This window comes from Citrus clementina, unplaced genomic scaffold (genome assembly GCF_000493195.1).
Source record: "Citrus clementina cultivar Clemenules unplaced genomic scaffold, Citrus_clementina_v1.0 scaffold_2, whole genome shotgun sequence".
Lineage (NCBI taxonomy): Eukaryota > Viridiplantae > Streptophyta > Magnoliopsida > Sapindales > Rutaceae > Citrus > Citrus x clementina.
Genome location: NW_006262688.1, coordinates 32473642 through 32488105, shown reverse-complemented (window position 1 = coordinate 32488105; position 14464 = coordinate 32473642). Strand labels below are relative to the sequence as shown.

Genomic DNA, 14464 nt, shown 5'->3' with positions numbered 1-14464 from the left:
ATTATTTCGGTGCTTTGATTCTGTCTGTCGGCCTTGAGTTTTGCGAGAAACGTGGAGAAGTCCAGTGGGGTGCCAGAAAGTTAATTTAGGTGAAGCTAAATTTAAATAATAATATAATTTTAAAAAGTCAACAAGTAATAAATATTAAATTAAAAATTTATTAATTTATTTAATTCAATACATTTATAAATGACCTTAACTTATTTTCATATGTTAAAAAAAATTAAAAAATAACTTTATCATTAAGAATACAAAATAAATCTTTTTTTTTATATATACAACAATAATATCACTCAATCATTGATCTCTTATATGATTTCATAGATGATTTTTCAAAACATTCATAGCAAAAAATGCTTTTTTGACTATAGTGATGAGAACTAGTAAAAACAATAAATGAATTAACGAATATAATTTATCCTTTTTAGTATCAATTATTTTTCTTGTTAGCTTATTAATTCCTTTCAAATTTCAAAAATTTGTTATCAGAACTTACTTCTATAATGTAAATATTAAGTTGAATTTTAAGTGCTATAAGACTCATTAAAGAAAAATCATTGGAATAAACTCAATGAGGTGAAATAGTTTTTTTTTTTTTTTTTGTGTGTGTGATGAGAGTTAGGGCTGGAGAAACTTCAAAATACAATGTTTCTTTGTCGTTGGAAGTATAAAAATAAATACTTAATATATTGTTTATTTTTAAATTTTAACAGGGACTTTCTTAGTAAATTAAATTCAAAATGGGACAAATACCTAACTAAATTTATAAATTTTAAAAAGTCAAGGGGGGCTTATGATGATTTTGTCTTTGAAGTGCAATTAACATTATGATGTATGACTACGATTGAATAGGGTAAATAATGTTAAATTTAGATATATAATATGAGTGATGATACAACCATAAACTTTTGTACAAACTGATGTGGCATTAATTTATTGGTTGAATGAAAATATAAAATAATATAAATAAATCATGTGGGACAAGAGATATTTAATTCAACCAATGAATTAACGTCACATCAGTTTGTACAAGAGTTTGTGACTATATCATTACTCATATAATATATCATTTCAAAGCTCTCAATGTAGGGTAGGCAAAAAACCTTGGGCTGGCCCAAGCCCAGTCATGCCCGCGGATTTCGGACCAGCCCTCACACATGAGAACCTGGATAAGGACCCAAGAAAAAAGCTTAGGTCAGGCCCAAGCCCGCTTTTTTTAAAAATAAATTTATAAATTAGAATAATATAATTAAAATTGAAAAGTAAATTAAAAATACAAAAAGAAAACTTAAATTCTTAACTTATAAATCAATGATGATTCAAAAAAGTTAAAATGAAGAAAGGTTTGTATTATTTAGTTTCTAAGTGAAAATTAGATTAAAATTTTTTTCAGTTATTGGATGTAAAATTATTACTATTTGCAATCATTAGGGAGAAAAATAGATACTTGTACGTGTGATATTATCATGTTAAAATATCTAAAGTACGTTGTGATTTCAAGCAAAGTTAACATATGTTAACAAAAATATGAAAAACTGATACACATTGTAATTAATAAGTTAACCACTAAATAAATTAGGAGTTTGTTGGGGGGGGGGGGGGAGTGATAATTTCTTAATTACAAAATATATTAGGAGAAAAATATATGATTATTTGAACCCACAAAATTATTTTCATGTTTAGTTTTTTTAATAAACCCATAATTAAATATAAAATAAAGTTCTTATACTCTACACTAGAGCTGGCAAAATAGGTTATTAGATCATATTTATGTTGTGTCAGCTTTGTGTGGTGTCAAATTTAGGTCGACACAAGCGCGACCTATTTAATAATCGTATCAAAATATTGAGACCCTAACTCAACACAAAAAATAAATGACTCACCTACTAACCTACTATATATCTATATATTTAACAAAATTTACATTAAATATTTGCACATGCACATACAGATACACACAAACACACACACAATTTATCGATATTATAAAAATATACATATCTACCAAAATATTACATATTCACACTATTAAAGTTTTAATTATATATATGTAAATAGTATTATATATCAATATTATAAAAAATACGTCTATCAATATTTTAAATATTTATATTATTGGACTTTTAAATTTAAATAAAATTTTATAAACGAATCACTATGAATATGTTTATCCTTACAAAATAAATTAAAAAAATAAAAAGAGAATCGTGTTTAATATTTAAATTTCAATGATAAAAAATTACAAATTAATTTAGGATAGAAAATATATGTGTGTCATTTATAAGATAAATGGGTCAAAAATTTTAATCATAATCTGACATGGAAAAAATGATATTAACCTAGACTCAATCTATTTAATAATCCTATTAAATGTGAGGAATCATATATATTTATTCATCTTTTATTTATATCCAATAATAAGATCATGTCAAACTTTGACCTGTGCTAAGTGCTGATGACGAACTTTGAGATACTTGTCCCATCATAAACCCCAAGCTGAGTAAAATTCGGGAGGACCATACTTGCGGTGAGTCGGTGACGAGAAAAATCTTGTGTGTGTCCCAGACCACACAAACTCTGCCATTTGGAAGATTTCACCCCCCGTTACGAATCTTGTGTATTCATTGTCTCATTGACGGGTCCCCCATGTGATGTGACCACAAATAACGTAATTATTTAAACGAATGAGAATGAAAATGAAAATGCAGTCATTGGAGTAGCCGAATTAAACTGTGTTTTACTGTTCTAACGCGCACTCAGTGCATGAATTAGAATCATTTAAATTGTGTTTTACTGTTATTATGTGTATCATAGAATTTTCTTCAAAGTCAATTTTAGATTGTCATAGTCAAAGAATATATTTATTAAAATGGAGCTAAAATGATCATTTATTAGTTAGTGGAAGTTTATATCATCATTTAAACATGTATTGAAGCGTAGGTAACTTTTTACATTTTTTTTTTGAGATGTTTGAGGTCTGTTTAGAATTATACTTAAAAGCTTAAAAATGATTTTTAAAAATTAATAATTAATTTTATTTATTAGTAAATTTCTTCAAAAATAATTTTTAGTAAAATCGCAACATCCTAAAATAAGTTTTGATAAATAAAGCAAGAGAAGTTTTTCAACATTTAATTTTGAGAATAATTTTACACTTATTACAATTTCATATATACCTTCACATTAACATTGAATAATAATAATAATAATAATTAGGTAATCAATTATTATATATCCACAATTAAAAGAATTATATATATAAATATATATATATACTTATAAATTTGTGAATAAATTTTATTTAATATTACGTTTATTTTAGTCATTTGTGTTTTGACAACAATTTAACAGCAAAATTTACTAAATGCATACGATTGCTAAAACTCACATTATTTTTGAAAAATAAATTACCACACATTTAATTAATTCTCTTCACAACTGATTATTTCTACAATATAACTAATAACAATTTATTTTTAAAAATTATAAAATTACCAAATTAGCCATAACACGGCAGAATATTACTATATGCATGAAAAACGTGTCATCCGAGCAGACTAACAACCTTTGTTGTTGGCTTCTGTGGCGTAAAACATAGTACTCTTGCTTGCATTGAAAAGAATCATATAAATAGGGTCTTTGTATCCTCAAATGCTCTCAGAAACACAAGTAATTCTCATTTCTTCAGAGAAATATTATAAAGAAGCATATATATTCGATGGCTTTCTCTTCCAGTTCTAGAGCTAAGTTGTCTGCTACCTCCCACATTTCAAAGGCTCCAGATAAGATTTCAAAAACTAGCAGGCCTAGCCTCATTGAATTTACTCCTTTGCCTACTATCTATCAAAAAGGGTGCATTACTAGTGACAATACAGTCGCTTCTCCTCCCCTTAAACACTTCACCCACACAACTAGACACCCCAGCTTCTTCGTAAGTTGGTTAATTTTTATCTAGTATATCAATTTTTATTTATTATTGTGATTAAGCTTTTAAAATATTAATTAATTGATAAGCTGATGAGTATTCTCTAATTCTGTTTGATATCCTTATAGGATCATGATATTCAAGTCGAACATTCTCGGAAATTGAAGGAATTCAAGCATATATTTAGCCTAGTCGGGGGAAATTCTTTTGAAGGATTAGTCATGATTGATGCTGTTCAACGGCTAGGCATTGAGTACCTTTTCAAAGATGAGATTGAAGAAATTTTACAAAGGCAATATATCATATCTTCCACTTGTGGTGGTCACCTCCATGATCTTCAAGAGGTTGCCCTTCGCTTTCGGTTGCTGAGACAAGAAGGTTACTACGTGCCTGCGGGTGGGTTATGTGCATAATTATTCTTTTTTAATTAAACCTCGGCAAGCGAGGATATTTAATGAAATATAAAGTAAAAAGAGCAAAAATATAATGAAGCGTAACTGCCCCCTTAATTAATTTATCAATTATCACCCATTTTGTTACTTAATTATGTGAAACGACAATATATTTATTTTACTTGTTTTTATAATTATTTTGAAACAGATATGTTTAACAACTTTAGGATCAAGGAAGGGAGATTCAGCCGGATCAACGTAAGTGAAGACATAGGGACATTGATGGAAGTATATGAAGCTTCGCAGCTAAGTATAGCAGGCGAAGAAGGGCTTGACGAAGCCGGACACTTTAGTGCGAAGATGCTCAATGAGTGCATGACACATCTTGATCACTATCATGCTCTAGCTATCGGGAATACTTTGAGGCATCCATACCACAAAAGCTTGCCCAGATTTATGGCCAAAGACGTTTTCCTTAGCAATTTCCAAGGTGAACGCAGATTGCATGTTTTAAAAGAAATAGCGAAAAAAGATTTCAACATGGTACAGGCCTTACACCAAAAAGAGATTGTTCAAGTAACCAAGTAAGTGTTTTTAATGACTACATGAATATTAATTATGCTGTCATTTTCAGAATTACTACCCTCTAATTAACTCTTACCCGGTTATTAATACAATATTGTTCATTAGATGGTGGAAAGACCTCGGTTTGACTAAGAAGTTGCCGTTTGCAAGAGACCAACCACTTAAATGGTACATTTGGTCTATGGCTTGCCTCACAGATCCAAGCTTGTCAGAGCAAAGAGTTGAGCTCGCAAAACCCATATCCCTCATCTACATTATTGACGACATATTTGATGTTTATGGGACGCTTGATGAACTTATTCTCTTCACAGAAACTATTACTAGGTATGCATATATCAATAATATTGAATTTAAACCCGTATATATAGTACTTCTCTTTTACAATTAAATCTCCCAATTGACTAAGAAAACAATTGATTCTAGATGGGATCTTGCCGCTATGGGTCAATTGCCTGAGTACATGAAGATATGTTTCAAAGCTCTTGACGATATTACTAACGAAATCAGCTACAAGGTCTATAAGAAGCATGGGTATAACCCAGTACAGTCCCTCCGAAATGCGGTATGAATCATATAAATATATTGCCATGATTGTCACAAACTTTTTGATGTCATATGATAGTGGAACCCAATATTGAATAATTGATTGCCGCAGTGGACAAGTTTGTGCAAAGCATTTCTAGTGGAAGCGAAATGGTTTGCTTCTGGACACATGCCTGAGGCTGAAGAATACTTGAGGAATGGGATTGAGAGTTCAGGAGTACATGTGGCACTGGCGCACTTTTTTTTTCTCCTAGGTCATGGTATAACTAAGGAAACGGTGGAGCTTATTGACGGTAACCCGGCCATAATATCATCAACCGCAACAATTCTTCGGCTCTGGGATGACTTGGGAAGTGCAAAGGTGCGCCCCCTACCTACCGCTGTTTCTGTGCATTTACGACACTACAATTAATTAATGAGGATAATGTGTGGGGAGCCTCTAAGTTACAATCATTGTAACTTACACTTCTCGTGTGAACCACATAAAATTATGAAATTCGTAATTTATATGGTTCACATGAGAGGTATAATATATAATAATTATAACTTAGCATTTGTCTAATGTGTGTGTCGCATACTTACAAGGTATTTGACAGCCACAAGAAATTTGGAAATATGTAAAAAAGAATCAATTGAGAAAAAGTATCAAACATTATTATGGAACTGTTGAACAAATATGAGCGTGACCGCTCAATAAAAATGCTGACAGGTAGGGACCGAAAATTATTGCTGGATTACTGTTTGACGCAAGCATTATATTTGCCGACGAGACCAAGATGACCCGTCTTATTGTACGATGATACAATGAACACGTGCATGACATCCACATAAAAATTAACTGGACTTCAGTTGATAGAATTATGTGGTAATCTTGTTCACTTTTTGTTGCAGGATGAGAATCAAGAAGGTAAGGATGGATCTTACATCCATTACTACATGAAGGAACACCGATATTCTGCCGCCGAAGAGGCACAAAAAAGTGCTATCAATAAAATTTCAGACGCATGGAAGCGGCTCAACAAAGAATGCCTCTGCCCAAATCCATTCTCAGCATCTTTCACGAGGGCTTCTCTCAATCTTGCAAGAATGGTCCCCTTGATGTACAGTTACGATGACAACCAACGCCTACCAAGCCTCGAACATTACATTAAGTCCCTACTCTTTGAAAGCGTACCTACTGAAGGAGTTTATTAATTAATTAATTAATTAGTCTCCTTTTCTATGAAAAATTATGTGGCTCAAATAAGTTGTAAGGAGAGTAACTTTTTTAATTTCCATTTTATAAGTTTTATCCTAATTCTCTTTTGGATGAACTATTTAATTAAGCCCACAAAATTACTCTCCTAACTCAGTTATAATTTGAAAAAATTAAATTACAAAAATACCTAGAAGACAATTACCAATCAGCACAAAGTACTTTAAAAATAAATAAAAAAAAGTATATAACTTTTTTTTAGCAGCGACTACACAATAAATCTAATCGTCAAATATATTTGGACATCATGATTACTATTCAACATTTAATTCACCATAAATGAAAGAAGAGAGAACAAAATCAAATAAATAATTGACCAAGTTATATTTTCATAACAAAAATTTTAATTCATAAAAAGGAGTATTGAGAAATTTAGTTGGTTTAAATAGCACAATATTCGTGAAACTCTTTTTTTTTTTTTTTTTTTTGGGCTTAAAATTAGTGGACTTTCCATGTAACACATTTTTACTAATTTTTCAGTGAAAATTAGAAGGGGGAAAAAAAAAACAACAAACAAGTTGATGAGCGTTGTGAAAATTGCTCCCCACCACTGGGCTTGTTTAGAGTGTTTTTCGCTTATTAATTCGAAGGGTGTTCTGCACATTTCATGTTGTACCAACAATCCAACTCTTGCCACTCGTCGACATTTAGAGAGTTCAACAAATGCACCGTAGCTTGTCTGCCACACATTTGTCTTGATTATTATCATTTGTCCCCTTTATCTTTATATCGTTTATATTATTTGCATGCATGTCTGGATACTTTCCTATTTGATCCACAACAGTGAGAACTTTTTGAAATAGAAATGAATGCAAGTAGCCTTCGCATGGAAGACCCAAGTTTGGAATATAGTTGAGCCATGCATCACGTGGGAGTCAAAAGTTTGGAACATAGCTGGACCTTTATTCAAAAATATCAAACAAATAAATATTAGGATGTGTTCAATAAATTTATCTAAATTTACTAAGTTGATTAAGTAGAAGGTATTATCTTGAAAAAAGAAAAGAAAAGATCCAAGTAAATCCATATGCATATAAAGGATTTGATGAGACAAATGTGGAAGAAGGTAAAACTACACGAAGCTAATAAAGATTCTCTCTTATTTGAAGCAAGAAAGAAGCAACAAGTGAATTCATGTTGTTGAACCTTGTGAGATATTCCCATTGTATGTATTAGCATGGAGATGGGCATAGTGTTCAAGACCTAGATAGAGAACAAGGATATATATAACAGATCAATCATTGCTCTTTCAACCTATTCCCTTGAATAGGACGGGAAGAGTTTTCAAGTCATATCCTATTACCATATATAGCTTTTATTTATGAATAACTTGAAGCAAATGTCATAGTAATCCAATAAACTTGTTATTATTTCAATGGTTGTATACCGCACTCCACTTTTATCTTCGATACCATAATAAATGTTAAATTACGTTAAACACTTTATATTTATTTTTAGATCCTTTTTCCCATGCAGTACAGCTACCAGCTGGTTATAACTTCAGTATAGTAGGCATGAGCCTTGCCTTTAGTAACCCCTTGCACATACCAAGAATCTCATACTCAATCAAAGAAAAGAAAGAAAAAAAAAATCATATTTATAATTATTTTATAAATATTAAATAATTTTTTATATCTAAATCTTTGTTAAATTTCATTTAACACTTATTCTTTGCGGTTTTTTTCCTCTTTTTCTTCTTCCCTATGTGTCAACATTGACATATTCATATGCATCAAAAGGAAATTTCTGAGTAAGAGATTTTTTTGTTTTTAATTTAAGTTTCTTTGGCAATAATTTTATCCCTAAAAAAAAAAGAAAAAGAAAAAAAGATTTTTTTAACAAAGACAATTTTTTATAGTGTGGATCTTTCTCCAACAGGATCAATGACACTATATCTACCTCTCTCTTCCTCTCCAATAAATCATCTAAATTCTGAAAGCTAATTCAAAAGAAAATTGATTGAGTATTTTCAGTAGCAAATCATCTAGAACCCTGTCAAAAAAGTCGTCATTTTTCTTGACAAAGGCCACGCATCTTTAGTAATTTGGCTAGTATTAATATATCAAATGAATTCAGTCATTGTTGTTTATTTTGAAAATTCTCATATTTTATTTATAAAGAGAAAAAATAAATTGCTTATAAAGAAGTGTTGGAGGAACTAAAAAAAAAAAACTTATGAATTAGTTTTGGAGTAAAATTTTAAATGCAAAATACAAGAATGAGTCCGAACTGAAAATAAAAAGTTGCCACAAGCGAGGCAGTTTAGTCATTGCTAACACTGAAGATGTAATATTCCTTAATCTCTATGTATTTCTTCACTATTTCTTGAAGTTTAGTATAAAAAATAAATTAAAAAATAATAATTAAACATATAGTAAAAATAACATCGAAACTATTATTATTATTATTTTTATTTTATATATAACATATAATTTGTCAAAGTCATGGTTGGGCGGTGCCAAACCATGAACATTTTTCAAATTGGGCACCCAAATTGAAGTCCAAGGAGGTGCCGCCCAAGGAAAGAAAAAGAAAAGGAAACTTTGACAAAAAAGAAAGAAGAATCTGCAAATGTTGGTTGGCACACCAAAATGGAAGAAAAAAAATTATTATTTTAATAGCCAATATTTGGCTATAAAAGGGAGCTCCTCATTTCGTTTCATTCATTCAAAAAATCTTAGAGTTCTCTAATTCATTTGTGAAAAGAATTGAGAGTTGAGAGTGTTAGAGTTTTAAACTCTTATTTTAAGGATTTGAGAGATTGGGTGTATTAGAGTTATGGGTAGTGAGTCAAAATATTACAATACTTGTAATCTTCATTTTACTAGTGAAATATTTTCCTTCTGTCTTCACCCGTTGACGTAGACTAAAAGCCGAACCACGTAATTTCCTGACGTCCTCTTTTGTGTTTATTCTTTATTTTCTTCCAATTTTATTTTAATTGTGGCCCTGCTTCACCCATCAATTTCCTAACATAATTTAATAGCAACCACAAACTATACCAATCAAGGGTGTTGAATTAAATAATATGATATAAGATGTTTCTTGTAATAGCACTCTTCAACTTATTAATGTGTGATAGATTTAAACAAAAAAAAAAAATACTTTAATACCTATAAAAGAATTGTAAATAAAAAAAGAGTGCAAGTGTTGATTTGAACTAGGCTTGGCAAAATCCGGGTCCGGTCCGGGTTTTGGTGTTGCCCGGGACCGGACCGGATGAGAGAAATGCAAACCCGGACCCGGGTTAAAACCCGGTTTTTCCGGGTGCGGTCCGGGCTTGAGCCCGGCACCTTCCGGGTCCGGGTTTTGATCCGGGCTTTTTAAACCCGCATGTGATAAATTTAATTTTTTTTCAATTTTTTTCTTCAATTTTTTTTTTAATTTCTCTAACAATACAAATTTTTAAAAAGAAAATAATCAAATAAACTCATTCAATTTCAAATTTTAAAAAAGAAAATAGTCAAATACAAATATATAACACATTAACAATACAAATTTTGCACAAATGATAAATAAAAATTATTTCAATCTACTTTTTAATACCTAAATTTATCCAATTTCTAACTTAAACTCATTCAATCTATATATAAAATAAATTAATTAAATTCAACAACACAATAATTACACAATAAATTTAAATAACATCCAATATATCATAAATTCATAATTATATATTTATATATAATATTTTTTTTTAAAATTTATTAAAAAACCGGGTCCGGTCCGGGTTCCGGGTTTTTTGTGTTGAACCCGGACCCGGGACCGGAAATGTCCGGGTTTGAGAATTTCAAACCCGGATCCGGTTTTTATATGCATGCGGTCCGGGTTTTGCCCGGACCGGATTGGCCGGGTCCGGGCCGGGTCCGGTCCGGGCGGGCTTTTTTGACACCCCTACGTGTATGTAAATAGAAAACATCATAATATTTATTAATATTTCATAAACAAAGAGAGTGTAAGGCGATAAATAAAATTTGACATTTGCTAAGGTATTAAAAAAGAAAAGGTTGAGGTAGGAAACTACCATTGCACGATCCATTTTACTTTTCTAGTGTGTAGAAACATAAATAAATAAATAAAAAAATAAATCTTCTTAGCAACGAACGCAAACGAATTTGCGGCCCAGTCCAATAAAGTTTGGAAAGAGATGGCCCAGGGATTTTTCAGGCTCGTTTCAGCAGAGAAATTCCGCACGTGCTCCATGCGATTCCTCAGTGACCACATTTACTGAAACAAAAGATTTAAATCGAGTAATGAAACATCCCAAGAGAAAGGTTTTTGACTTTTTTTCTGTCACTCATTCATTAATCGTCACTTGTTCCAACAAATTGGGGAACTAATAATAATATAACATCACTAATAACAAAAATGTTTGCATTACAATCGAAGAAAAGATGCAATTTCAATGTCAAGTATGTTGGTCCACGCAGCATGGTGGAATCATTTGAGGTTCGCATTGTAAACCATGGGCAATTAATGGCACCCCAGTATCCAATGAAACATGTCTTGCTTTTAAATTTTCACCAAGTTTTGACCCATAACCCATGCATTGTTAATCATTTTGATAATTGTTGTTAACCTTTCGCTCGATATCAATGTGGGAACTTTTTGTTGGTTTGCGTGAGCTTTGACATGAAGATATGGGTGTTGCAGAAAACTAGAAATGTGTTGGTTTACGCAACGCTAGCTCCATTAACTGAGGCTCTAAGATTAAATTTTGCTCACATTTAGTTGAGCCCTGCAACTGCGCGTGCTCTCAGCCGCATAGCTCGCTGAAGCAGTCGGCCGTGATTAAAGCCCAGTACGAATATTCTTTAGAAACATCTTATTGCCCATTTAATGTCCTCGGTTTCTGCAAATGACATGTCTCGATTTCCTCCAGTGAGTTCATTAGTCATTACATTACAAACGTGACCGATCAGATCTGCAATGTTTAATGTTTTTTAGTGTGATATGTACGTGGCTGGTGGATTCATGTATTTGCCCTTGGACAGTGCCCCACCCTTGCAAATTTACCATCAACTTATTGATAGCTTTTACTATGAAGATCATGTTGAATGTTCATCTATGAAATTACGAATCGTGATGGCTTTTGGATAAGATGAATTCATTCCAAGTGACAACATATGAAATTAATGCAGCTAAACACATAAGACTATTTCTTACTTTCATTTTATTACTTTACATACTATATATACAACCCATGTTGAGACACAATACAAAGAAAATAATATATAAAATTTAAATTTTAAATTAAAGGGATAATTAAGATTTCTCCTTAAGAACAGAGTCCCGGTAGATATCTAGTGTTGCCTACCCAAGGTAATCTTCTTTGCGACATATTTCCCATCTCAGTCTGCATTATGCTGCAGATCTTCTCCAATTCCATCACCTTCCATTGCATTCCTCGAAATTGTGCTTCAAACTTCTCAGTTGTTGTTGTAATATTATTCTTTTTGGCATATTGAATGATTTTTGCAGCATGAGCTTTCTTAGCTTTATAAACCTTAGCGTCCAGAGAGTTACTGGAGCTTACAATCCGGTGTGTTCTCGGGTGTAAACATTTGAGCATGGACTGCTGGTTAATGAATGATATGACTGCTAATCTTGATGGAAACCTTGAGTTCTGAGCTAAATGTTTCAAAGCATCAGCTGAAAGTTTCTCATAATTCAGTGTACTAAAGACTCTCAACTTTTCTTCTTCACATAGTCCAGCATGGACCTGCAAATAACCTAAGTCAGCAACTAGCATATCAAGCTTGCAAGATAGATAGATTGTAATGTCATACATAAGATCCTTTTTTCTTCCTTTCCCGACTTGCAAATCAAACAACTATTTAAATTTTGATATATTTTTATCAATATATTCAAAAATCAAAATGAATATAATCAAAATTTTGGAACTTAAACAACCTGACTGCTAGTTAATGGCTCAGGCACAAGAAGCAACTGAAGCACATGTTCCCACTAGAATGAATTCTGTAAGCTTAAATAAGTAAATGTGCAGTGTATTCAATGCAAAAGCAAATGATTCTGCATTTAAGGATGCCTGAAGGTACCTGAAGGTACATGTCCATGGTGTGGTAGAGTCCATCATGAGATTGTCTTGTGAAATCTGGCAGCACCTTTAGTAATGCCACAAACTTAATAGGCTTTAAGTGGGAATCTGGGGATACTTCTGCAAGGTATGAGTCTACTAATCCTGCAACTTTGTTCAATCTACTCATGGACAACCAGCTTCTATTCTCAAACAAAAATACTTTAACAAGCCTCAGAACCAAACTTACATCATACATATAGTCCTTCCCACATGGAGATGGAACAAGCAGATAGTCCACAGTTGCTTGATCTAGCTGTGAACCTATTAGACTCTCTAACTTCTTTCTGTAAATTCTGCTTATTTTCAAGCTTAAAGCCACATGAAATATATTGAATAAACTCTTGCAAGAAGGAGTGCTCCTATCAAGCAAAGAAAGCAGATTGATCACAACCTCTGTCATTTTGCACTTCTCAACTTGTGAGGCACTACAAAATCTTGATTTTCGATAATGCAACAGAAACTTACAAATCAGATCATGCTCAAAGTTCTGCGTTATCATCATCTTACTCACCTTGTCAACGAAATCAACATTCAAAAACATAAGATCTTCAAACCACCACCTTCTTTGACGGCAAATATTCATCAAGCTGTCACACCTCTCTGTGTCCCAAGAAAACTGAAATGTAGAGTTAAAGTTGCCTGAGAAAGATGTATAAGGGCTTGCAACAAAAGACAAAGCAATTCTTTCTACTAAGCCACTCAAAACTTTCTCAGGTACAAACAAATAATCTGTTGTAGGAAGTAAGACTTGGCACTGCTTTAAAGCTACGAGGAGTTCAGGCCAAGTCCAATAGCTGATTTCTTCAAGAGATTTTTCAATTTGGTCTATCAAATTGAGGTTCCCGTGGCCATCACCACCCATTTCCATGAAACGTGCAGCGCAGCTTAGTAGCACTATGTTTGAGGCAGTAATCTTAATTTTGCCAAGGCTGTAGCAATACCTTGCAATGAGTTCAAAACCCTCTGCGCCGCCAGGAAAATCGTGAAATATCACTTTCAGGTTGCTTGTAATACCATTCAATCCGCTGAATAACTTGCTGAATCTGCCTGAGAAGGATGCAAGAATTTTCTGCCAAGGTGGACGGAGTGGAATTTAATGATTAATGAAATGTACATACATACATAGTCTCGAACTTGTGAAATTGAGAATCCAAATTTCTGCCTAAATAAAGGTGTGAAAGCTATAATAAACAACAGCCACGTAATGCTTCAGTAGCTACCAACTCAACTGAAGATTTAAATGCATCAAACCATATACTAAGAGAATCTTTCAATCATAGGAAAATTATGGTGAGATGCTGCTATCAGCAATAATTTGTCATGTGTCGTACTTTCAATACAATTTGTCAAAAGTGAAACCATAAAAGCTCGAGTGGAAAGAATAGCTTCTGGAAAACCAAAAGAAAATTGTCAAATATGTATCACAGAAACAGAGATAATTTTATGATTGGTAAAAATTTAATGGGAAGCCAGAGTAGGTATTGAATGAGCACGAGAAGAAGAACAAAAGTAGTTAAAAATGATTGCTACTAAATGCAAGAACGTCAAGGTGGCCAAAATAGAAACTACTTCGGCCTGCAACGTGGAAGGAAGGACTAAAAGAGTGTGTGTGTGTGTGTGTAAAATCTCTGAGAAGAACTAGGAAATAAATGCTGCACCGGAAA

At 32.3% G+C, this 14464-nt stretch overlaps 2 protein-coding genes across 2 annotated transcripts; one reads left to right on the top strand and one right to left on the bottom strand.

The window, feature by feature from the left end:
* The first annotated feature begins 3634 nt into the window (after nucleotides 1–3634).
* LOC18051781 ((3S,6E)-nerolidol synthase 1) lies at nucleotides 3635–6651 on the top strand. The gene is made up of 7 exons (XM_006449091.2): nucleotides 3635–3931; nucleotides 4054–4321; nucleotides 4526–4901; nucleotides 5008–5226; nucleotides 5326–5464; nucleotides 5558–5806; nucleotides 6337–6651. Exons 1-7 carry the CDS (start codon nucleotides 3719–3721, stop codon nucleotides 6637–6639), a joined length of 1767 nt encoding a protein of 588 aa, XP_006449154.1. The 5' UTR covers nucleotides 3635–3718; the 3' UTR covers nucleotides 6640–6651.
* A 5327-nt stretch (nucleotides 6652–11978) lies between these two features.
* LOC18051780 (BTB/POZ domain-containing protein At3g22104) lies at nucleotides 11979–13756 on the bottom strand. The gene is made up of 2 exons (XM_024190974.1): nucleotides 12760–13756; nucleotides 11979–12422 (listed from the first exon to the last, which is right to left on the bottom strand). The coding sequence occupies exons 1-2, from the start codon at nucleotides 13666–13668 to the stop codon at nucleotides 11979–11981; spliced, it is 1353 nt and encodes a 450-aa protein (XP_024046742.1). The 5' UTR covers nucleotides 13669–13756.
* Nucleotides 13757–14464: the final 708 nt, after the last annotated feature.